Source organism: Manis pentadactyla, chromosome 4 (assembly GCF_030020395.1).
Source record: "Manis pentadactyla isolate mManPen7 chromosome 4, mManPen7.hap1, whole genome shotgun sequence".
NCBI lineage: Eukaryota > Metazoa > Chordata > Mammalia > Pholidota > Manidae > Manis > Manis pentadactyla.
The window spans coordinates 96,464,728-96,489,571 of NC_080022.1; the positions used below are offsets into that span (position 1 = coordinate 96,464,728).

At 35.7% G+C, this 24,844-nt stretch overlaps 1 protein-coding gene across 6 annotated transcripts in view; it reads left to right on the forward strand.

Annotated features, from left to right (window-relative positions):
* The window catches only part of PHTF1 (putative homeodomain transcription factor 1), a 56,974-nt gene that overhangs the window by 14,266 nt on the left and 17,864 nt on the right, over positions 1-24,844 (forward strand). For 5 of the 6 annotated variants that reach the window (XM_057500525.1, XM_036923405.2, XM_036923406.2 and 2 more), the window contains exons 4-7: positions 7,539-7,608; positions 8,087-8,245; positions 20,325-20,481; positions 21,707-21,841. In XM_057500525.1, the coding sequence (XP_057356508.1) occupies positions 7,539-7,608; positions 8,087-8,245; positions 20,325-20,481; positions 21,707-21,841 (521 nt within the window). Of the gene's footprint in view, positions 1-7,538; positions 7,609-8,086; positions 8,246-20,324; positions 20,482-21,706; positions 21,842-24,844 lie in introns of those variants that run through there. The other variant, XM_036923407.2, reaches the window with a different exon arrangement.

The following is a 24,844-nucleotide window of genomic DNA, read 5'->3' on the forward strand; positions in this document are numbered from 1 at the left end:
GAGTAGAGAGAAGGATAAAAATAGATCATATACAAAATTGAAAGTTAGAATGACATTGAGCCTCTCAGCAGCAACTTTTAGCTCATGTGGAAGCTAGAAGACAATGAAATCTTCAAATTTCTCAGAGAAAATGACTTTGAACCTAAAACTTTATGCCCTCCCTCACTATTAACCAAATATAAAGATAGATGAAGATGTTTTCAGACCTTCAAAGTCCCCAAAACAGTATTACCTATGTCCCCTGTCTCAGAAAGCATGGGAAGACATACTGTATTATGATGCATGAGTAAACCAAAAAAGAGGAATCTGTAGTATCAGGAAATAGGATAGCTAACGCAGAGAGGGGGAATTTTATAGATAAAAAGGAATTTTATGTATAAAAGGGAATTTTAGGGTCATTAAGAGATGTCCCAGGATGACAGTTTATATCAATCCTAGAAAACAACCAGACCAGATTGGAACAGGAGTACAGAAAACTATGGTATAGATACCCTTCAAGGGAGAAAAAAGAAACCAGTATTTGTTGTTTGAGCACATTGGGAACAGATTTGTAATACAGGGAGTTTCAAGATGAATTATTAGTAGATATGTAGAAAATTAAGTGAATGAAAAAAATGAAGCTTGTCATGTGTGACTTTTATCATTGTTTATGTATGTTCACTCTAAATCCACTGTTTTTTGAGTGTTTTTTTAATCATAAATGGATGTTGAATTTCATCAACTGCTTTTTCTGCATCTATTGAGATGATATAATTTTTATCTTTCATTTTGTTAATGTGTATCACATTGATGTGCAAGTGTTGAACCACACTTTCATCCCTGGAATAAATCCCACTTGATCGTGGTGTGTGATCTTTTCTATGTATTGTTGAATTTAGTTTGTTGGGTTTTTTTTTAGAATTTTTGCATCTATATCCATCAGGGACATTGCCCTGTAATTTCTTTTTTTGTAGTGTTCTTGTCTGGTTTTAGTATCAGGGTAATGCTCGCCTTGGAAAATGAGTTTGGGAGTGTTCTCTCTTATCCTCTTCTGTTTTTTAGAACAGTTTGAGAAGAATTGGTATTAATTATTCTTTGAATGTTTGGTAGAGTTCACCAGTGAAGCCATCTAGTTCTGAACTTTTATTGGGAGGTTTTTGATTACTTATTTACTCCATCTTACTAATAATCAATCTGTTCAGATTTTTAATTTCTTCATGGTTCAGTCTTGGTAGATTGTATGCTTCTAAGAGTTATCCATTTCTTCTAGGTTGTCCAATTTGTTGGTATATAATTGTTCATAGTAATCTCTTATCCTTTGTATTTCTGTGTTACCAGTTGTAACTTCTCTTTCAATTCCAATTTTATTTATTTGAGTCCTCTCTTCTCTCAGTCTGGTTAAGGTTTTGTCTATTTTGTTTAACTTTTCAAAAATTCAGCTCTTAGTTTTGCTGATCTTTTCTGTTGTCTTTTTTATCTCTATTTTAGTTACTTCTGCTCTGCTCTTTGTTATTTCCTTCCTTCTACTAACTTTGGGCTTAGTTTGTTCTTATTCTAGTTCCTTGAGGGGTACATTTGAGTGTTGTTTGAGATCTTTGTTTTTCAAGGTGATCATTTATTACTATGAACTTACCTCTTAGCCTTGCTTTTGCTGCATCCTATGTTTTAGTATGTTGTATTTTCATTTTCATTTTTCTCAAGGTGTTTTTTTCTCTTGATTTCTTCTTTTGACTTACTGATTGTTCAGTAGCAAGTTACTTAATCTCCACATATTTATGAATTTCCATTTTTCCTCTTGTACTTGATTCCTAGTTTCATACCATGGTGGTAAAAAAGGACACTTGCTATGATTTCAGTCATCTTAAATTTATTAAGACTTGTTTTGTGGCTAAGTTATGGTCTATCCTGGAGAATATTTCATGTTCCTTTGGGAAGAATATATATTCTATTACTTTTTTGATGGAATATTCTGTGTATATCTGTTAAGTTAATCTCGTCAAATGTGTTAAGACCAGTATTTCCTTATTATTATTTTAATTTTTATTCATATTTAACTCTCCCCCCAAAAATTGAGTTCACCCTTTTCTCTTACCCACTACTTCTAGCAACCACCAATTTCTATCTATGAGCTTGGTTTTTTCTTTCTTTTTCTTCTCAGTTTCCACATTTAAGAGAAGTCATTTGACATTTGTCCTTCTCTGTCTGACTTATTTCACTTAGCATAATGTCCATCCATGTTGTTGAAAATGGCAAGATTTTACAGCCCACAGCTAACATCCTATTCAGTGGTGAAAAGGTGAAAGCTTTTCCTCTAAGATCCAGAACAAGAGGATGCCCACTCTTACCATTTTTATTCAACATATTATTGGAAGTCCTAGCCGGAATAATTAGCAAAAATAAATAAATAAAAGGCATCCAAATCAGAAAGGAAGAAGTAAAATTGTCACTGTTTGAAGATGACCTGCTACTATGTTTAGAAAATGCTAAAAACTCCATCAAAAAATGGCTGGAATTAATAAACCAATTCAGTAAAGTTGCAGGATACAAAATCAATATACAAAAATCTGTTGCATTTCTATACACTAGAATGAACTATCAGAGAAATTGAGAAAACAGCAAGAGGATATACAATTTGTAAATATTTATGCATTCAACATAGGAGATTCTGAATTCATGAGGCAAATATAAACAGACCCAAAGGGAGAAACAGACAATAATAGTAGGCTTCAGTACTCCACTTTCAACAATGTATAGATCATACAGACAGAAAATTAATGTTGGTCTTGAACTACACTTTAAGCCAAATGGACCTAACAGACATGTGCAGAACATTCCACCCAACAGTGACAGAACACACATTCTCCTCAAGTACACATAGAACCTTCTCCAGGTTAGATAATATGTTAAGTATAAAAGAAGGCTTAATAAATTTAAGAATATTGTATTCATATCAGTTATCTTTTCTGACCACAATGGTATTAAACTAAAAATCAGTAACAGCAGGAAAACCAGAAAATTCAAAAGTATCTGGAAATTAATACACTATTGAACAACCACTAGGTTGAAGGAGAAATACGATAAGAGTCAAATGGAAATAAAAATTTCTGTACACTAACAATGAACTGTCTGAAAAATAAGAGAACAATTCCATTTACAGTGGCACCAAAATTAATAAAATATTTAGAAATAAATTTAACCAAGGAGTTGAAAGATCTGTACACCAAAAACTATGAAACACTGATGAAAGAAATTGAAGAAGACTCAAATACATGGAAAGATACTTTATATTCATGGATTGGAAGAATTAATATTATTAAAATATCTGTACTATCAAAGTGATCTAGAGTTCAAAGCAATCTCTATCAAAATTCCAATGGGATTTTTCACAGATAAAGAAAAATACAACAATCCCAAGATTGATTTGGAACCACAAAGGACCCTGAATAACTAAAGGAATCTTGAGTAAGAAGAACAAAGCGGTGGCATCACACTTCCTGATATCAAATTATATTACAAAGTGACAGTAGTCAAAACAGTGTTGTACCGGCATAAACATCACATAGACTAATGGGATAGAATAGAGAGCCCAGAAATAAAATTGTGCACATAAGCTCAATTAATCTTTGGCACAGGTATTGAGAATACACAACAGGGGAAGGATAGTCTCTTCCATAAATGATATTGTGAAAACTGTGTATGCTAATGCAAAAGAATTATTTTGGACCTTAAGTTTGCACCATACATAAAAATAAACTCAACATCCATTAAAGACTTAGATGTAAGACCTGAAACTATAATTTATAGAAGAAAACATAAGGAATATGCTCCTTGACATTGGTCTTGGCATGAATTTTTTTGATCTGACACCAAAAGCATAGGCACCAAAGCAAAAATAAGCAAGTGGGACTACATCAAACTACAAGGTCTTGCACAGCAAAGGAACCAGTCAACAAAATGAAAAGGCAATCTACGAAGTGGGAGAAAATATTTGTAGACCATATATCTGATAAAATGTTAAAACCAAAATATACAAAGAACTCGTACTGCTCAATAGTTTTAAAAATCCAATTAAAAATTGGCAAAGGACCCAATTACACATTTTTCCAAAGAAGACATACAAATGGCCAATAGGTGTTCAACATCACTAATCATTAGGGAAATGTAAATCAAAACCATGGTGACATATCAGCTCATATCTGTCAGGCTGACTATTATCAGAAAGTTAAAAGAGAGTACGCAGCAAGAATGTAGAGAAAAGGGAAACTATACTATTGGAGGGAATGTAAATTGGCTTAGCCATTATAGAAAGCAGTATGGAGGCTCCTCAAAAAATTAAAAATAGAGTTACTATACAATCCTGCAATCCCTTTTCTGGGTATTTATTCAAAGGAAATAAAATTGCTTCCTTGAAGAGATTCCTGTACCCTGTGTTCATTTCCTCATTATTCACATAGCCAAGATATAGAAAAACCTGTGTCTGTTGATGGATGAATGGATGAAGAAAATGTGGTAAATGTATATATACACACACGTGTGTATACACATGTACACAATAGAATATTACTCAACCTTAAGCTAGAAGGAAATCCTGCCATTCATGGCATGGATGAACCTGGAGGACATGCTAAGTGAAATAAGCCAAAGGGAAAAAGTGAATACTGCATGGCTTCACTTGCATGTGGAATCTAAAAAAAATCAGACTCAGAAACTCGAACATAGAATGGTCACCAGGGGTTGAGGGATGGAGGAAATGGGGAGATGTTGGTCAAAGGGTACAAATTTTCAGTTATAAGATGAATAAGCTCGAGAGATCTAATATACAGCATGGTGACTATAGTTAATAAAATTGTATCGTATCCTTGAAATTTGCCAAGAGAATAGATCTCAAGTGTTCCCAAAACACACAAAAAAATGGTAACTATGTGAGGAGATAGGTATGTTAATTAACTTGATTGTGATAATAATTTCACAATGCATATGTATATAGAAGCATCACATTGTACCCTTAAATATGTACAATTTTTGTCAATCATATCTCAATAAAAGTAGGGGGAAAAAGAAAAAAATGAGGCAATTACAATTCTAGGATAAACAACATTTTAAAGAAAAATATAATCATTATTTACTACTTTACTTAGCTGGGAACAATATTTGTGTAATTAGAACATTGTAAACATCAAACATTGATTTCAATAAAACTGATAAAATTATATGGGGGAGAACTGTAGTTTGGGAGAGCATCCTCCAATATGAAAGGGAATAGAAGGAAATGAACCCAAAAAATTGAAATGAAAAATTTAATGAGGAATTTGAGGAAGTTTCCAGAAAGCAGAGCAAAAAAGACAAAGGAGGTAGGAAGTAGGTGAGAAAAGTAAGTCTTTTAAGTTAAAAGAAACATAAAAAATAAACTATACAAAAATTTCCCCAAAACTGAAAGAAACAAATTTCTATATAGAAGGGATTCTCAGAACAGCAGATGATAAGAGGCTCATATCAACGCACATCATTATGAAATTTCTGAAAAGCAGGAATAAAGCAGGGATTCAGAGGAAAGAAACATTTCATGTTCAAAGAATTAAGAATCAGAATGGCTTTGGAGTTTGCAGTAGCAACATTGGAAGCTAAAAAACAGTGGAATGATGTCTTAATTCCTGAGGGAGAATCATTAACAATGTAGAATTCTGTATCTAGTGTGACTTTTAATTAGGCATGAGGGTAGAATGAATTCATTTTCAGAAATGCAAGAGTTTAAAAAATTATCTTCTGTGACCCCTTTCTCAGGAAGCTACTGAAGGATGTTCTCCAAGAAGACATGGGATATAGGAAGTAGTGGTTCTGCAGAGAGAGTGGTGAAGGGAAGTGTCAGGATGATGGTGAAGAGGAGTCCTGAGATTACAGCTGTGTAGCAGGCCCAGCGAGCAACTAGTCCTATTGGAGCAGGAAGTAGAGGATTCTGGGAAGGGTGTTTCCAGAAATTTTTTAGGAAAAATCCGAGAAGACTTTGATTAATTTTCTGGCATTTGAGTACTTGGAAAATGAGAAATATTTTCCTAACCTCATAGAATAAACGGAAGAACATAGTTTACAGGGAATGATATTCCATAGTGATCATACTGTACTGATTATTGATTTATCAAAAATTTATATAACTATTGTGAGGATATATGTTTTGGGGATGGAAGTCAGGATGTGGGTATTAGTGGTATAAGAGCTCAATTCTTAGATACTATATTAGGAGTCGGCAGATGATTTCTAAAGTCAATAAATTAAAAAACAGTACAAACATTATTTAGAAGTACAGAAGTAAATGCCCAGAGAAACAGCTAAAAAAGATGAAAATTATTTGTTTTTAATGAATGAAATTGGGAGGAGGAGAGAGGTGAGCTAAGGGACTACTATTTTTCACTTACAGATCTTTTGGCACTGATAATATATATATATATTTTTACTTTTATTTATTTGCTTTTTTAAAAATTAAGGTATCATTGATATACACTCTTATGAAGGTTCCACATGAAAAACATTGTGGTTACTACATTCACCCATATTATCAAGTCCCCCCCATACCCCATTGAAGTCACTGTCCATCAGTGTAGTAAGATGCCACAGTCACTACTTGTCTTCTCTGTGCTGCACTGTCTTCCCTGTAAACCCCCCTACACCATGTGTGCTAATCATAATACCCCTCAATCCACTCAATCCCCTTCTCCCTCCCTCTCACCCACCATTCCCCACCCCTCCCCTTTGGTAACCGCTAGTTCCTTCTTGGAGTCTGTGAGTCTGCTGCTGTTTTGTTCCTTCAGTTTTGCTTTGTTGTTACACTCCACAAATGAGGGAAATCATTTGGCACTTGTCTTTCTCCTCCTGGCTTATTTCACTGAACATAATACCCTCTAGCTCCATCCATGTTGTTGCAAATGGTAGGATTTGTTTTCTTCTTATGGCTGAATAGTGTTCTACTGTGTATATGTAGCACATCTTCTTTATCCATTCATTTACTGATGGACGCTTAGGTTGCTTCCATATCTTGGCTATTGTAAATAGTGCTGCAATAAACATAGGGGTACATATATCTTTTTGAATCTGATAACTTGTTTTCTCAGGGTAAATTCCTAGGAGTGGAATTCCTGGGTCAAATGGTATTTCTATTTTTAGTTTTTTAAGGAACCTTGTACTGCTTTCCACAATGGTTGAACTAATTTACATTCTCACCAGCACTGTAGGAGGGTTCCCCTTTCTCTGTATTCTTGCCAGCATTTGTTGTTCCTAGTCTTTTTGATGTTAGCCATCCTAACTGGTGTGAGGTGATATCTCATTGGGGTTTTAATTTGCATTTCCTTGATAATTAGTGATGTGGCACTGATAATATTTAAAAACGATAAAAATGTTGCATGCATTACTTGATAAAGCTAAAAACTAAAACGAATACTGACAAGTTCCTTTAAGGAACATTAGGATTGAAGTGCCTCCAGTAAAAGAAGTCAGAGAAAAAGAAGCCTAAGCCTACCTTTTGTATTTCAGAGGACTTTTTTACTTTGTTACTTTTTTTTTTTCCCTAGGGCTTCAAAAACAAACCAAAAAAGATGGGTCACATAAAGCCAGACTTAATTGATGTTGACTTAATCAGAGGTGAGTTCTAAAGTTGGTTTGTTTCTTACATATGTTGTTCTATTATTTCCTAGTGGTACTAAAGATTCTTTTTAGGTATATTCATTATATGGTGATGTATTTTAATTTACAAAAGTAATGTTTTGCCCTCATCTTTCAGGCTTCAGCATTTTTTCCCCTTTGCTTTAGTACTGTGTTGCTATGTAAATTACATGATTTTCATAAAGGTGCAAGAGGAATGAACTTGAAGATTTACTGTTGTGTAATTAAGAAAAATATATTTTATAACATTTAGGTGATCCTCACTTATTTTGAACTCCTGTCCTAGTGATTGAGGCAAGAAGTTACTATATTTAATCAACATCTAAGCGGATTCTTTTTAACTGAACAGGTTATGTGCTGATTTTTGCTCTCACCTGTTTTTAATGCAGTGTTACAAGTGTGCATTAGTATAGTGCCATATAAATGTTTCGTGTTCTGTTTTATTGTATATTTAAAGGCTCAACATTTGCCAAAGCCAAGCCTGAAATTCCATGGACATCTCTGACTCGGAAGGGGCTCGTTCGAGTCGTTTTTTTCCCATTGTTCAGCAGTTGGTGGATTCAGGTTACCTCTTTAAGAATCTTTGTTTGGCTGCTACTGCTTTACCTCATGCAAGGTAATTTAAGGAGTTAGAATAAATTATGAAAGTTTCTGTTTGTTGCTTTTGCTATGAGATAATGCAGACCTTACTCTTCTTACATTTACCTTTTCATTTGATGGTTTGAAGTACGAAGAAATGAAGGGGCATACACCATTTGGAGACTTAAAAAAATTTATTTGCTCAGAGAGAGCGAAAAATATTATTTTGCTCTTCTCTCAAATTTCTTTCTGCTTGTCTCAGTGGCCAGGCTTTTTCAATCTTTTCTTCTCTCTGACCTCTGAAAATTGGATTACCTCAAAGTTGATCTCAGATTCTCTTCTGTTCTCTGGGTTCTCTGATGTAGCCCCACTGCTTTGAATATAATTGATATGCTGGTGATTCTCAAATTTATATCTTCAGGCCAGATCTTTCTGCTGAACTTCAGATGTGTAAACCTGTTTGACATTTCCATATGAACATTTAAAAGGTATTGAGATTAATCATATCCAAAATCAACCTCTTGATTTATTTTTTAACAAACTCTTTTGTACAGACTTATTCCTCTTCAGGTCTTCCTCTTCTTGTTAAATGATATCATCAACCAACCAGCTTTCAAGTGAGAAATTATCTTCTTATTCTACTCTACCATCAGCTCTCACACCAATCTGTCACCAAATCTAAATTCAATCTCCAAAATATGTCTCGACTATTTATTTCAGTCTCTACTGCCACCGTCATATAATAGTCCACAGAACGAGCATCTCTGAGCCTAGACCTGGAATCACATTTCCTCTGAGCCTTCTTTCTACCAACCATTCTTTTCACAGCAATTAGAGAAATCTTATAAAATGGAAACCATAACTTCCTGCTTACAGCCCTTCAGAGACTTTTCATTGCCCTTGGAATGAAAATCCAGGTCCTTACCATGGCCTGCAGTGCCATACATGCTCTGTCCTTTGCCGGCCTCTCGGTGCTGCATCGTACCACTCTCCTCCTCGCTTACTCTGAACACAGTGGCCCCTTTTCTGTTCCTCACGCAGAGCTTGCTTTCTTAATGATCTTAAGGCTTTTAACAGGGCTGTCTTTTTTTGTAGCTAAGATCTGAGGTGTAACTTTGATAGAGAGGCCATCCCTAACTATACTTTGTAAATAGTCCTACCATTCACCATCACTATCACAGGAATCTATTTTAATTTCTGTATTACACATGACTACCTGATGTTTTTGTTTTTATTTTTTCCTCTTCCCACTATGTACAGGGACCCAGTGTGTTCTCCTTACCACTGTATTGCCCAATTGTCTACCAGGTATACTTTCTGAAAGTGGACAGCATATCTATGGTTATACTTGAATAAAAAGACATGAATTAGAACAAAGAGTAGGTGTAGGTTGGTTTAGGGTAAAGGGATTTGGGGTGATTTTTGTTTTCTTTATCTGTGTCATTTTTTTGAGTTGTGTAAGTTATAGAGTGAAAGATGTATCTATGAGTTTACAAATCTAGAAGTTTAATTTTTTAAAGTCCAATCTATTGGACACAGTGCTGTCCAACAGAATTTCTGTGATGATGGTAATGTTCTATTTCTGCCCTGCCCAGTGTAGTAGCTGTTAGGCATATGTGCCTATCTACTTAAATGTAGATAGCATGAATAAGGAACTGAATTTTTAATTTTGCATAATTATAATTAAGTCCTCATAACTGTCATTTTAATGGCTGCATAGTATTCCATCATATGGACATACCATCATTTAAAACTATCCTTTCAGTGTCTCTGGGAATCTCTCATAAGGATTTATCATAAACTCTTTTTCTATAGCTGTTTAATATTCCATTATATCAAAGTACCATAATTTATAAACTGTTCCTATATTGTGAGCATTTAGGTGGTTCCTGGGTTTTTTTTTCCTGCTAATAATGCCATCATGAATAAGATTTTCCATATTTTATGTTATTGCTTTAGAATTTATTATCTGAAATAGAATTAACATATCAAAGAATATAAACATCTTAAGGTTTTTAGTACATCTAGTGAAATTGCTGGTGGTACAGTCCTTTGGAAAGTAGTAGATGAGAGTGCCTGTTTTACCATAATCTTACCAGCATTATTACAATTTAAAAGTTGTTGCTTAATTTGATATACACAAAATAGTATTTTGCTCATTTAGTGTGCAATTCTTTGGTCACTTGAAGTTAAATATTTTTCCATGTGTTGGTTATTGAAGAACTTATTTCTTTGTTATTGAGGTATTTAAACCATATGTATTAAATTTGCATCTACACCGTGGTCTACTTTTGGACTACACATTCTGCACCATTGATTTGTCTGTTATTCTCATCTCTGTGCCACATTTTTTTTTTTTTTTTTTAATAATTATTTTTTTATTGAAGGGTAGTTGACGCACAGTATTACATTACATTAGTTTCAAGTGTACAACACAGTGGTAGAACATTTATATACATAATTCGAGGTTCCAGCTATCACCCTACCAAGCTGTTACATTATCTTGACTATATTCCTTATGCTATACATTACATCCCGGTTACTTATTTATTTTACCATTGGAAGTCTGTCCTTTTTTTTTTTTGTCTTTTTTTTTTTTTTTTTTGTGAGGGCATCTCTCATATTTATTGATCAAATGGTTGTTAACCACAATAAAATTCTGTATAGGGGAGTCAATGCTCAATGCACAATCATTAATCCACCCCAAGCCTAATTTTCGTCAGTCTCAAATCTTCTGAGGCATAACAAACAAGTTCTTACATGTAGAACAAATTCTTACATAATGAATAAGTTACATGGTGAACAGTACAAGGGCAGTCATCACAGAAACTTTTTGGTTTTGCTCATGCATTATGAACTCTAAACAGTCAGTTCAAATATGAATACTCATTTGGTTTTTATACTTGATTTATATGTGGATACCACATTTCTCTCTTTATTATTACTATTTTTAATAAAATGCTGAAGTGGTAGGTAGATACAAGATAAAGGTAGAAAACATAGTTTAGTGTTGTAAGAGAGCAAATGTAGATGATCAGGTGTGTGCCTGTAGACTATGTGTTAATCCAAGCTAGACCAGGGCAATAAAACATCCACGTATGCAGAAGATTTCTCTCAGAACAGGGGGGGTGAGGTTCTAAGCCTCACCTCTGTTGATCCCCAATTTCTCACCTGATGGCCCCCCTGCGACTGTGCCTGTCTTAGGTTGTTCCTCCCTTGAGGAATCTTACCCGTCTCTGGCTAACCAGTCATCTTCCAGGGCCATACAGGGAAATGTAGAGTTGGTAAGTGAGAGAGAAGCCTTATTGTTTGAAAAGGTTAGCTTTTTACTTCTTTGCATATTTATGCCCTGTGGCTTCTATGCCCAGCATTTGTCTTGAGGTATCTTTACCACTTGGAGGAGTTATGATACTCGGTAAATTTGATATGAGGCACGAATTCTATTTAAGGGTTGTAATTAGGAAGGAAGAAGAAAAGTTATAGAAGTAGCAGGCGGCAGAAAACATGGGAAGATTGATTATTTCTTTGACATATCTTCTTGTAGAGTAACTTCAGCATATATAGGTTTTAAGCTACTACTTAAATTGCGCACACACATTAACATAATAGGAGTATAGTTACATAACCAAAGCATATCTGTAATTACCAGCCATCTCCAGTGAAACCAAGAAAACCATTAAGGCACCTTAGGCATTTGTGAAAACTTATCTATGATATGGTGGATATTGTCCAACTGAACTTGAACAGTCTGAGAGAAATCAGACAAATTAAAACAACCCATTCCTGGGGACTGTTCACATGCCATATGTTCTTTTAACAGTAAATAGTCTGTAGTTGTAAGAGTTTGGAGCGCTACAATTTGCACTTCTCCAAATTCTTGGTTGAGTTCCAACAGTATAGATCCAGTCAAATTTGTTGTTTTACTGTATGCACAGGCCAGCTTAGATATCTCCTTCCTCATTCCCATGGCAAGTCCATGAACTGGTGGGATGAGTGCATCTACTGCTGTAGCAGTGCGTGGATCTTTGTTGGGGTTTTTTGATGATCATCTTCTGGCATGAGTCTTCCAGAGAGTGCAGATGTTGGAAGTTCTTTTTCATATCGTATCTTAGTTCATTTTCAGGATAGCCCAATTAGGCTTTGATCCTCTGTATAAACACAAACAGACCCTTTGCCTACACTTTTATATGCCCTTTATACCCTTGTGTAGAATTCGTTGGAGGTTACCACACAGGAACTGCCCTTTTTTTTTTTTTTTTTTGCTTTGTTTTTGGTATCACTAATCTACACTTACATGACGAATATTATGTTTACTAGGCTCTCCCCTATACCAGGTCTCCCCTATAAACCCCTTTACAGTCACTGTCCATCAGCATAGCAAAATGTTATAGAATCACTACTTGCCTTCTCTGTGTTGTACAGCCCTCCCTTTTCTCCTACCCCCCCATGTATGTTAATCTTAATACCCCCCTACTTCTCCCCCCTTATCCCTCCCTACCCACCCATCCTCCCCAGTCCCTTTCCCTTTGGTACCTGTTAGTCCATTCTTGAGTTCTGTGATTCTGGTGCTGTTTTGTGCCTTCAGTTTTTCCTTTGTTCTTATATTCCACAGATAAGTGAAATCATTTGGTATTTCTCTTTCTCAGCTTGGCTTGTTTCACTGAGCATAATACCCTCCAGCTCCATCCATGTTGCTGCAAATGATTGGATTTGCCCTTTTCTTATGGCTGAGTAGTATTCCATTGTGTATATGTACCACATCTTCTTTATCCATTCATCTATTGATGGACATTTAGGTTGCTTCCAATTCTTGGCTATTGTAAATAGTGCTGCAATAAACATAGGGGTGCATCTGTCTTTCTCAAACTTGATTGCTGCGTTCTTAGGGTAAATTCCTAGGAGTGCAATTCCTGGGTCAAATGGTAAGTCTGTTTTGAGCATTTTGATATACCTCCATACTGCTTTCCACAATGGTTGAACTAACTTACATTCCCACCAGCAGTGTAGGAGGGTTCCCCTTTCTCCACAGCCTCGCCAACATTTGTTGTTGTTTGTCTTTTGGATGGCAGCCATCCTTACTGGTGTGAGGTGATACCTCATTGTAGTTTTAATTTGCATTTCTCTGATAATTAGTGATGTGGAGCATCTTTTCATGTGTCTGTTGGCCATCTGTATTTCTTTTTTGGAGAACTGTCTGTTCAGTTCCTCTGCCCATTTTTTTAATTGGGTTATTTGTTTTTTGTTTGTTGAGGCATGTGAGCTCCTTATATATTCTGGACGTCAAGCCTTTATCGGATGTGTCATTTTCAAATATATTCTCCCATACTGTAGGGATCCTTGTTGTTCTATTGATGGTGTCTTTTGCTGTACAGAAGCTTTTCAGCTTAATATAGTCCCACTTACTCATTTTTGCTGTTGTTTTCCTTGCCCGGGGAGATATATTCAAGAAGAGGTCACTCATGTTTATGTCTAAGAGGTTTTCGCCTATGTTTTCTTCCAAGAGTTTAATGGTTTCATGGCTTACATTCAGGTCTTTGATCCATTTTGAGTTTACTTTTGTATATGGGGTTAGACAATGGTCCAGTTTCATTCTCCTACATGTAGCTGTCCAGTTTTGCCAGCACCACCTGTTGAAGAGACTGTCATTTCGCCATTGTATGTCCATGGCTCCTTTATCAAATATTAATTGACCATATATGTCTGGGTTAATGTCTGGATTCTCTAGTCTGTTCCATTGGTCTGTGGCTCTGCTCTTGTGCCAGTACCAAATTGTCTTGATTACTATGGCTTTATAGTAGAGCTTGAAGTTGGGGAGTGAGATCCCCCCTACTTTATTCTTCTTTCTCAGGATTGCTTTGGCTATTCGGGGTCTTTGGTGTTTCCATATGAATTTTTGAATTATTTGTTCCAGTTCATTGAAGAATGTTGCTGGTAGTTTCATAGGGATTGCATCAAATCTGTATATTGCTTTGGGCAGGATGGCCATTTTGACGATATTAATTCTTCCTAGCCACGAGCATGGGATGAGTTTCCATCTGTTAGTGTCCCCTTTAATTTCTCTTAAGAGTGACTTGTAGTTTTCAGAGTATAAGTCTTTCACTTCTTTGGTTAGGTTTATTCCTAGGTATTTTATTTTTTTTGATGCAATTGTGAATGGAGTTGTTTTCCTGATTTCTCTTTCTGTTGGTTCATTGATAGTATATAGGAAAGCCACAGATTTCTGTGTGTTGATTTTGTATCCTGCAACTTTGCTGTATTCCGATATCAGTTCTAGTAGTTTTGGGGTGGAGTCTTTAGGGTTTTTTATGTACAGTATCATGTCATCTGCAAATAGTGACAGTTTAACTTCTTCTTTACCAATCTGGATTCCTTGTATTTCTTTATTTTGTCTGATTGCCGTGGCTAGGACCTCCAGTACTATGTTAAATAACAGTGGAGAGAGTGGGCATCCCTGTCTAGTTCCCGATCTCAGAGGAAATGCTTTCAGCTTCTCGCTGTTCAATATAATCTTGGCTGTGGGTTTATCATAGATGGCCTTTATTATGTTGAGGTACTTGCCCTCTATTCCCATTTTGCTGAGAGTTTTTAACATGAATGGATGTTGAACTTTGTCAAATGCTTTTTCAGCATCTATGGAGATGATCATGTGGTTTTTGTCTTTCTTTTTGTTGATGTGGTGGATGATGTTGATGGACTTTCGAATGTTGTACCATCCTTGCATCCCTGGGATGAATCCCACTTGGTCATGGTGTATGATCCTTTTGATGTATTTTTGAATTCGGTTTGCTAATATTTTGTTGAGTATTTTTGCATCTACGTTCATCAGGGATATTGGTCTTTAGTTTTCTTTTTTGGTGGGGTCTTTGCCTGGTTTTGGTATTAGGGTGATGTTAGCTTCATAGAATGAGTTTGGGAGTATCCCCTCCTCCTCTATTTTTTGGAAAACTCTAAGGAGAATGGGTATTATGTCTTCCCTGTATGTCTGATAAAATTCCGAGGTAAATCCATCTGGCCCGGGAGTTTTGTTCTTTGGTAGTTTTTTGATTACCGCTTCAATTTCGTTGCTGGTAATTGGTCTGTTTAGATTTTCTGTTTCTTCCTGTGTCAATCTTGGAAGGTTATATTTTTCTAGGAAGTTGTCCATTTCTCCTAGGTTTCCCAGCTTGTTAGCATATAGGTTTTCATAGTATTCTCCAATAATTCTTTGCATTTCTGTGGGTTCCGTCGTGATTTTTCCTTTCTCGTTTCTGATACTGTTGATTTGTGTTGACTCTCTTTTCTTCTTAATAAGTCTGGCTAGAGGCTTATCTATTTTGTTTATTTTCTCGAAGAACCAGCTCTTGGTCTCATTGATTTTTGCTATTGTTTTATTCTTCTCAATTTTATTTATTTCTTCTCTGATCTTTATTATGTCCCTCCTTCTGCTGACCTTAGGCCTCATCTGTTCTTCTTTTTCCAATTTCGATAATTGTGACATTAGACCATTCATTTGGGAGTGCTCTTCCTTTTTTAAATATGCTTGGATTGCTATATACTTTCCTCTTAAGACTGCTTTTGCTGCGTCCCACCGAAGTTGGGGCTTAGTGTTGTTGTTGTCGTTTGTTTCCATATATTGCTGGATCTCCATTTTGATTTGGTCATTGATCCATTGATTATTTAGGAGCGTGTTGTTAAGCCTCCATGTGTTTGTGAGCCTCTTTGCTTTCTTTGTACAGTTTATTTCTAGTTTTATGCCTTTGTGGTCTGAAAAGTTGGTTGGTAGGATTTCAATCTTTTGGAATTTTCTGAGGCTCTTTTTGTGGCCTAGTATGTGGTCTATTCTGGAGAATGTTCCATGTGCACTTGAGAAGAATGTATATCCTGCTGCTTTTGGATGTAGAGTTCTATAGATGTCTATTAGGTCCATCTGCTCTACTGTGTTGTTCAGTGCTTCCGTGTCCTTACTTATTTTCTGCCCAGTGGATCTATCCTTTGGGGTGAGTGGTGTGTTGAAGTCTCCTAGAATGAATGCATTGCAGTCTATATCCCCCTTTAGTTCTGTTAGTATTTGTTTCACATATGCTGGTGCTCCTGTGTTGGGTGCATATATATTTAGAATGGTTATATCCTCTTGTTTGACTGAGCCCTTTATCATTATGTAGTGTCCTTCTTTATCTCTTGTTACTTTCTTTGTTTTGAAGTCTATTTTGTCTGATATTAGTACTGCAACCCCTGCTTTCTTCTCACTGTTGTTTGCTTGAAATATGTTTTTCCATCCCTTGACTTTTAGTCTGTGCATGTCTTTGGGTTTGAGGTGAGTTTCTTGTAAGCAGCATATAGATGGGTCTTGCTTTTTTATCCATTCTGTTACTCTGTGTCTTTTGATTGGTGCATTCAACTCATTAACATTTAGGGTGACTATTGAAAGATATGTACTTATTGCCATTGCAGGCTTTAAATTCGTGGTTACCAAAGGTTCAAGGTTAGCCTCTTTAGTATCTTACTGCCTAACTTAGCTCGCTTATTGAGCTGTTATATACACTGTCTGGAGATTCTTTTCTTCTCTCCCTTCTTGTTCCTCCTCCTCAATTCTTCATATGTTGGGTGTTTTGTGCTGTGCTCTTTCTAGGAGTGCTCCCATCTAGAGCAGTCCCTGTAAGATGTTCTGTAGTGGTGGTTCGTGGAAAGCAAATTCCCTCAGCTTTTGTTTGTCTGGGAATTGTTTAATCCCACCATCATATTTGAATGATAGTCGTGCTGGATACAGTATCCTTGGTTCAAGGCCCTTCTGTTTCATTGTATTAAATATATCATGCCATTCTCTTCTGGCATGTAAAGTTTCTGTTGAGAAATCTGACGTTAGCCTGATGGGTTTCCCTTTATAGGTGACCTTTTTCTCTCTAGCTGCCTTTAAAACTCTTTCCTTGTCCTTGATCTTTGCCATTTTAATTATTATGTGTCTTGGTGTTGTCCTTCTTGGATCCTTTCTGTTGGGGGTTCTGTGTATTTCCGTGGTCTGTTCGATTACTTCGTCCCCCAGTGTGGGGAAGTTTTCAGCAATTATTTCTTCTAAGATACTTTCCATCTCTTTTCCTCTCTCTTCTTCTTCTGGGACCCCTATAATACGGATATTGTTCCTTTTGGATTGGTCACACAGTTCTCTTAACATTGTTTCATTCCTGGAGATTGTGCCACATTTTTTAAATTACTACAGTTGTTTAATATGTGGTAACATTGAACAGGACAGGTATTTCCCTCTTCTGCTTTTTCAACATTTTCCTGGGGTGTTTTTACTTATTCTTTCCAAGATAATTTAGAATCATTTTATCATGATCAGCCCCACCAAAAGTTGGAATTTCGACTGGAATTCACCTCTCTTCCCGATATAGATACAGATACATTTTGAGGAAAATGGGAAAAAATTGATATATCTCTCGGTCTTTTGCTATCTCTCTTAGTAAAGCTTTGTAGGTTTTTTCTTTCTTATAAGACCTGCTTAAATCATTTTGAAGTTAAACCTTTTTTACTGTGGTAAAATACACATGACACAAAATTTACCATCTTAACCATTTTTAAGTATATAGTTCAGTGGCATTAAGTATATTCACATTGTTATGCAACCATCACCACTAGCCATCTCCAGAGCTTTTTTCAGCTTTTCAAACTGAAACTCTGTACCTGCAAATCAGTAACAACTCCCTAGTTCCAATTCCTCCTCCGTCTGCCCTCCTGGCAACCAGCATCCTACTTTCTGTCTCTGTGAATTTGATTACTCTGGGTACCTCATATAAGTGGAATCGTACAGTGTTTATTCTTTTGCAACAGGCTTACTCTGGTTAGTATCATGTTTTCAAGGTTCATCCATTTGTAGCATGAGTCAGTATTTCCTTCCTTTTAAGGGTGAATAATAATCCATTGAATGTATATACCACATTTTGTTTGTATATTTAACTATCAGTGGACACTTGGGGGCTTCCATATGTTCTAATTTTTGTTGCTGCTGCTTTTGTAAAATTTTTTTAATGAATTTAACTGGGTAATGTCACATTTTGAAAGCTATTAGTTTTTATTTAAAATTGTGATAACCAGTCACTTTTTTTAGTTCATTAATTTTAATAGTTTACCAGTACTTCTCTCAGATTTTCTAATTATACAACTGTATTGTTGCCAAATAATGTAAATCTGGTCTCCTTTTTTATACTTTCACTCATTTTTATTGACTTAGGCAACATTATCAGAACAGTGTTAAGTAATAACAGTAAGAATGGTTATCATTGGTTTGTTTCTGATTCAGAATGTCTTCATTAATATGATGTATGTTGATTTTTCTTGTATGTTCTTTAGTATGTTAGGGAAATATTTTTTATATTCCTAGTATTTAGAAAATATTGGCATTTAAGGTTAAGTGCTTTTTCACTTTTGGAGTTGGACCAAACTTCACAGGTTAAAGGCATAGTCCTTTGCAAGACTGCCCTCACTTCAGACACCAGCCTCACTCTGGGAGTCCGGAGAGCTACCCTTACTTCTGATAAGTGGGCTTCAGTTTTGACGGTCCCCCACTCATTCCCTCAGATTCATTAATTTGCTAGAAGGACTCAACTCAGGAAAGTGCTATACTTATAATCAGTTTTTTTTTTTAATAGCAAAAGAATACACATTAGAAGAGATGCATAGCCTGGGAGGGTTCCAAAGAGAAATTTTTCCATCATTCTCAGGGATATGTTACCCTTCTAGCCATAATGGGTAGCAGTATGCACAGAACATTACCAATCAGGGAAACTTATCCAAACTCCAGTACTCAAGAGTTTTTACTGAGGCGCTTTTATTTAGATATGATTGATAGTATCATTGGCTAAGTGGTTGCACTCAATCTTTATTTTCCCCTACTCCCTCCCACTATCCAGAACTCAGGCTGATACAGTGTGACTCAAAACCCCAACCCTCTAATCACATGCTTGATCTTTCTAGTATAGCTACCCCCATCTTGTCACCTCATTAGCATAAATTATCAGGTATGGTCCAAGGGGGTCACCATGAAAAACAAAGATACTTCCATCACTTGGGAAATTTCAAGGGCTTAGAGGTTACTTCTCAGGAATCAAGACAAAGACCTTTTACACAATTGTCAATTGAGATGATTTGTATGTATGTGTCCAAAATTACATCATATTAAATTATTAGATTAAATCAGTTCCATCAACAAATACTTTAGTGCCTACCATGTTTGTACCAAGCACTATTACAGGCTGTGAGGTAGATTTCCAGCTATCCTTCTAACATAAACCATACATGGTTTTGCTGAATTGTTCTTTTGTTGTATTGTTGGATTTACACTGACAGTATTTCAATCCATTCAACAAATACTGAGTGCCTACTATGTGCTAGATACTGACCTAGGTGTAGCCATGAAGAAAGTAGACAAAAATCCCTCCCTTCATGGTGCCTAATAATGTTAGTGGTAAATTTATATCTGCATTCACAAATCATATTTTTTAGTTTATTGTTTTGGTGCTATTTGACTATCAGGGTATTAGGGCATGAAATTAATTTGACAGTTTTTTCTCCATATAGGAATAGTTTATATAGCACAACAATTATCATTATTTTAAAGTCTGAGAAAGAACTCATCAGTAGGATTCTATCTGGAAGTTTTTTGGAGATAATTTTGTTCTATTTTCTGTTTCGTCATTTATTTCTTTGTACATTTCATATACGTATACAAAGAGGCCATTTAGTTTAGTAGTTAAGAGTAAGGTAAGGGTTCAGAGCCCTACGGCCTGGGTTCAAATCTCAGTTTTACTAATTGCTACCTGTATTACCATTGTTCCTCTGAGCAGAACACTTCAAAGTATATATGTTATACAGAATCTTGCTGTTTTTTGGTGGAAAGCCTTTTGAAATACCTAGATTATCATACTGCCAGAAAGGCAGATCCTTTGAACACATTATTCTTTACTTGCTCTGTGATCTAAGGCTTCAGGTTTTCCCTCATCTAATGTGCAGGTGGATTGTACTGTAGGAAATTCAGTGATTTTACTGTGCACTTTTAAAAATGATAGATTTTTATAGAAATAATGTATATAGTAACCAGAATTAGTTTTAAAGATAAGCTCTAATTTTGAAACCTCTTTTTTCAGTCATAGCGCTCGTGTTATATTTTATGATGCCTATTGTGAATGTAAGTGAAGTACTTGGACCCTTGTGCCTTATGTTACTCATGGGAACTGTCCACTGTCAAATTGTGTCTACTCAGATAACAAGGCCATCAGGAAACAATGGAAATCGGAGAAGAAGGTGAGATGAGAAATTACACTGTAGTTGTGTATTTTCTGGGAGAAGCATTGTAGAGATTACAAAAATCCTTGGTTAAATTAATAGAAAGTCTTCCTCCTTTGTGTATACCTTTCATTATTTTTTGTCTTAAAAATGTTTTACTTTTCACTTTTCTCCCTGATGCTAAGATTGTCATGAACTTTTAATCCCAGGTGGGATTTTGTCATTCAATACAGTTGTTTAAAAGGAAAATTCCAATTAATCTTAAATTCTTAAATAATGATCTTGAAAAACATTCCTATTCATTCAGTCAATCAAAATTTGGTGAAAATTCACTATGTAAACAAGGATCTTAGTACATAGGGTTATATTATTAAAGGGTTGGTGCTACTAAAGAATTGCTCAAGGGTTAATACTGCTAAAGTTTTTACCTTTTCAATAATGTATACTAAGAATGGATTTCTATGTGTTTTAAACTTTTAATAAAGATATATTTGACTTTTCTACACATTAATTCATGTCATGTTTTTATTGGTTATGTGCTACATATGGGTCCTGGAACTGTTCAGGGTTATAAGGTATATGTGTTATTATCTTCCAAGTGCTATTCTCTTTCCTCAAAATATATAGATTTTTATTTCCATAAGCAGTAACTAAGATTTTTTTCATTTGGTGCAATGAATTTCAACATATTCATTCTTATTTTTAAATGTTATTTTCACTTTTTATTTCCAAAAAAGAAAAGATTCCTTGAAAGTTCAATTGATTTAAAGATTTCTATCAAATCAAATGCTGGGTTGTGTCTCATTGGTATTTATAGGCAATATTTTTTATCTGCATAGTATATCAGTAAAAGGTGATCAGTTACTATTATTTTGTGTTCTACTGATAAATGTCCCAAATGGGTTAGATTTCTGACATTCATATTTAAAGAAATTCTTCCTTCTGCTAGTGGTGTTGAAAGTACCTGAAAAAATTGGTCATACATGTGAAAATTTTCCTTCTAGTAGTGAATAATAGCTCTATTTCTTTAAATATTGAACAGCATGGTAATACAGGGCTTTAGTTTGGAATCTGTTTTGCCCTTAAGTCAGAAATGTTCTTGCATAATTTATCCTCATTATATGAACTTCATTATATTTAACTTCAGGTAGTAATCCATTGGTATAATTTTCTGTAGGGATATTTTGAGTAGAAATGGAAAGGATATTGAATGATCTGAAGTTATTGAAATATTTTTTTGTAGAAAATTACGGAAAACTGTAAATGGTGATGTGAGCCGAGAAAATGGAAGTAATGCCTCTGACAAAATCAGAGGAGTAGAAACTTTGGAATCTGCACCCTTCATTGGTGGTTTTTGGTGGACTGTCTTTGGCAACAGGTGGGAAGTGCTACATTGGAACTTTTATTTGATTTTGTATTCACATCAGTGTTTACATTGTATATACTCTGGTTAGGTCATGGGAGATTGCAGTGTAAATGTATTATCATTGTGGTGCAAGTTTTAAGGGTTCTAGAAGGATTTGCTTAATTGAAATGTCTCTACTGTCTGCCATGTTACCTGGAAGTCTAGTAATCTACCATAATAAGTTTATTCTGTTTTAGCTTTAATGATTTTTTTTTGGTATCATTAATGTACAGTTACATAAGGAACATTATGTTTACTAGACTCCCCACATCACCAAGTCTGCCCCACATACCCCATTACAGTCTCTGTCCATAAGCGTAGTAAGATGCTATAGAGTCACTACTTGTCTTCTGTGTGTTGTACAGACCTCCCTGTGCCCCCTCCTTCATTATACATGCTAATCATAATGACTCCTTTCTTTTTTCCCCCCACTTATCCCTCCCTTCCCACCCATCCTCCCCAGTCCCTTTCTCCTAGGTAACTGTTAGTCCATTCTTGGGTTCTGTGAGTCTGCTGCTATTTTGCACCTTCAGTTTTTTTCTTTGTTGTTCTACTCCACAGATGAGTGAAATCATTGATACTTGTCTTTCTCTGCCTGGCTTATTTTACTGAGCATAATACCCTCTAGCTCCATCCATGTTGTTGCAAATGGTAGGATTTGTTTTCTTCTTATGGCTGAATAATACTCCATTGTGTATATCTACCACATCTTCTTTATCCATTCATCTACTGATGGGCACTTAGGTTGTTTCCAATTCTTGGCTATTGTAAATAGTGCTGCGATAAACATAGGGGTGCATTTGTCTTTTTCAAACTGGGCTGCTGCATTCTTAGGGTAAATTCCTAGGAGTGGAATTCCTGAGTCAAATGGTATTTCTATTTTGAGCATTTTGATGAACCTCCATACTGCTTTCCACAATGGTTGAACTAATTTACATTCCCACCAGCAGTGTAGGAGGGTTCCCCTTTCTCCACAGCCTCGCCAACATTTGTTGTTGTTTGTCTTTTGGATGTCGGCCACCCTTACTGGTGTGAGGTGATATCTCATTGTGGTTTTAATTTGCATTTCTCTGATGACTAGCAATGTGGAGCATCTTTTCATGTGCCTGTTGGCCATCTGAATTTCTTCTTTGGAGAACTGTCTGTTCAGCTCCTCTGACCATTTTTTTAATTGGATTATTCACTTTTTGTTTGTTGAGGTGCGTGAGCTCTTTATATATTTTGGATGTCAATTCCTTATCGGATATGTCATTTATGAATATACTCTCCCATACCATAGGATGCCTTTTTGTTCTACTGATAGTGTCCTTTGCTGTACAGAAGCTTTTCAGCTTGATATAGTCCCACTTGTTCATTTTTGCTTTTGTTTCCCTTGCCTGGGGAGATATGTTCATGAAGAAGTTGTTCATGTTTATGTCCAAGAGATTTTTGCCTATGTTTTTTTCTAATAGTTTTATGATTTCATGACTTACATTCAGGTCTTTGATCCATTTCGAATTTACTTTTGTGTATGGGGTTAGACAATGATCCAGTTTCATTCTCTTCCATGTAGCTGTCCAGTTTTGTAACACCAGCTGTTGAAGAGGCTGTCATTTCCCCATTGTATGTCCATGGCTCCTTTATCATTTATTAATTGACCATATATGTTTGGGTTAATGTCTTGAGTCTCTATTCTGTTCCACTGGTCTGTGGCTCTGTTCTTGTGCCAGTACCAAATTGTCTTGATTATGTGGCTTTGTAGTAGAGTTTGAAGTTGGGAAGCGAGATTCCTCCTGCTTTATTCTTCCTTTTCGGGATTGCTTTGGCTCTTCGGGGTTCTTTTGTGGTTCCATATGAATTTTAAAACTGTTTGTTCCAGTTCGTTGAAGAATGCTGTTGGTATTTTGATAGGCATTGCATTGAATCTGTAGATTGCTTTAGGCAGGATGGTCATTTTGACAATATTGGTTATTCCTACCCAAGAGCATGGGATGAATTTCCATTTGTTAGTGTCCTCTTTGATGTCTCTTAAGAGTGTTTTGCAGTTTTCAGGGTATAGGTCTTTCACTTCCTTGGATAGGTTTATTCCTAGCTATTTTATTCTTTTTGTTGCAATTGTGAATGGAATTGTTTTCCTGATTTCTCTTTCTGCTAGTTCATTGTTAGTATATAGGAAAGCAACAGATTTCTGTGTATTAATTTTGTATCCTGCAACTTTGCTGAATTCAGATATTTGTTCTAGTAGTTTTGGAGTGCTGTCTTTAGGGTTTTTTTATGTACAATATCATGTCATCTGCAAATAGTGACAGTTTTGACTTATTCTTTACCAATCTGGATGCCTTGTATTTCTTTGTTTTGTCTGATTGCCATGGCTAGGACGTCCAGTACTATGTTGAATAACAGTGGGGAGAGTGGGTATCCTTGTCTTGTTCCCGATCTCAGAGGAAAAGCTTTCAGCTTCTCGCTGTTAAGTATGATGTCTGTGGGTTTTTCATATATGGCCTTTATTATGTTGAGGAACTTGCCCTCTATACCCATTTTGTTGAGAGTTTTTATCATGAATGGATGTCAAATTTTGTTGAATGCTTTTTCAGCATCTATGGAGATAATCGTGGTTTTTGTCCTTTTTGTTTATGTAGTGGATGATGTTGATGGATTTTTGCATGTTGTACCATCCTTGCATCTCTGAGATGAATCCCACTTAATCGTGGTGTGTGATCTTCTTGATGTTTTTTGGAATTCGGTTTGCTAATATTTTGTTGAGTCTTTTTACATTTATGTTCATCATGGATATTAGTCTGTAATTTTATTTTTTTGTGGTGTCTTTGCCTGGTTTTGGTATTTCAGTGATGCTGGCTTCATAGAATGAGTTTGGAAGTATTCCGTCCTCTTCTATTTTTTGGAAAACTTTAAGGAGAATGGGTATTATGTCTTCTCTGTATGTCTGATAAAATTCTGTGGTAAATCCATCTGGCCCGGGGGTTTTGTTCTTTGGTA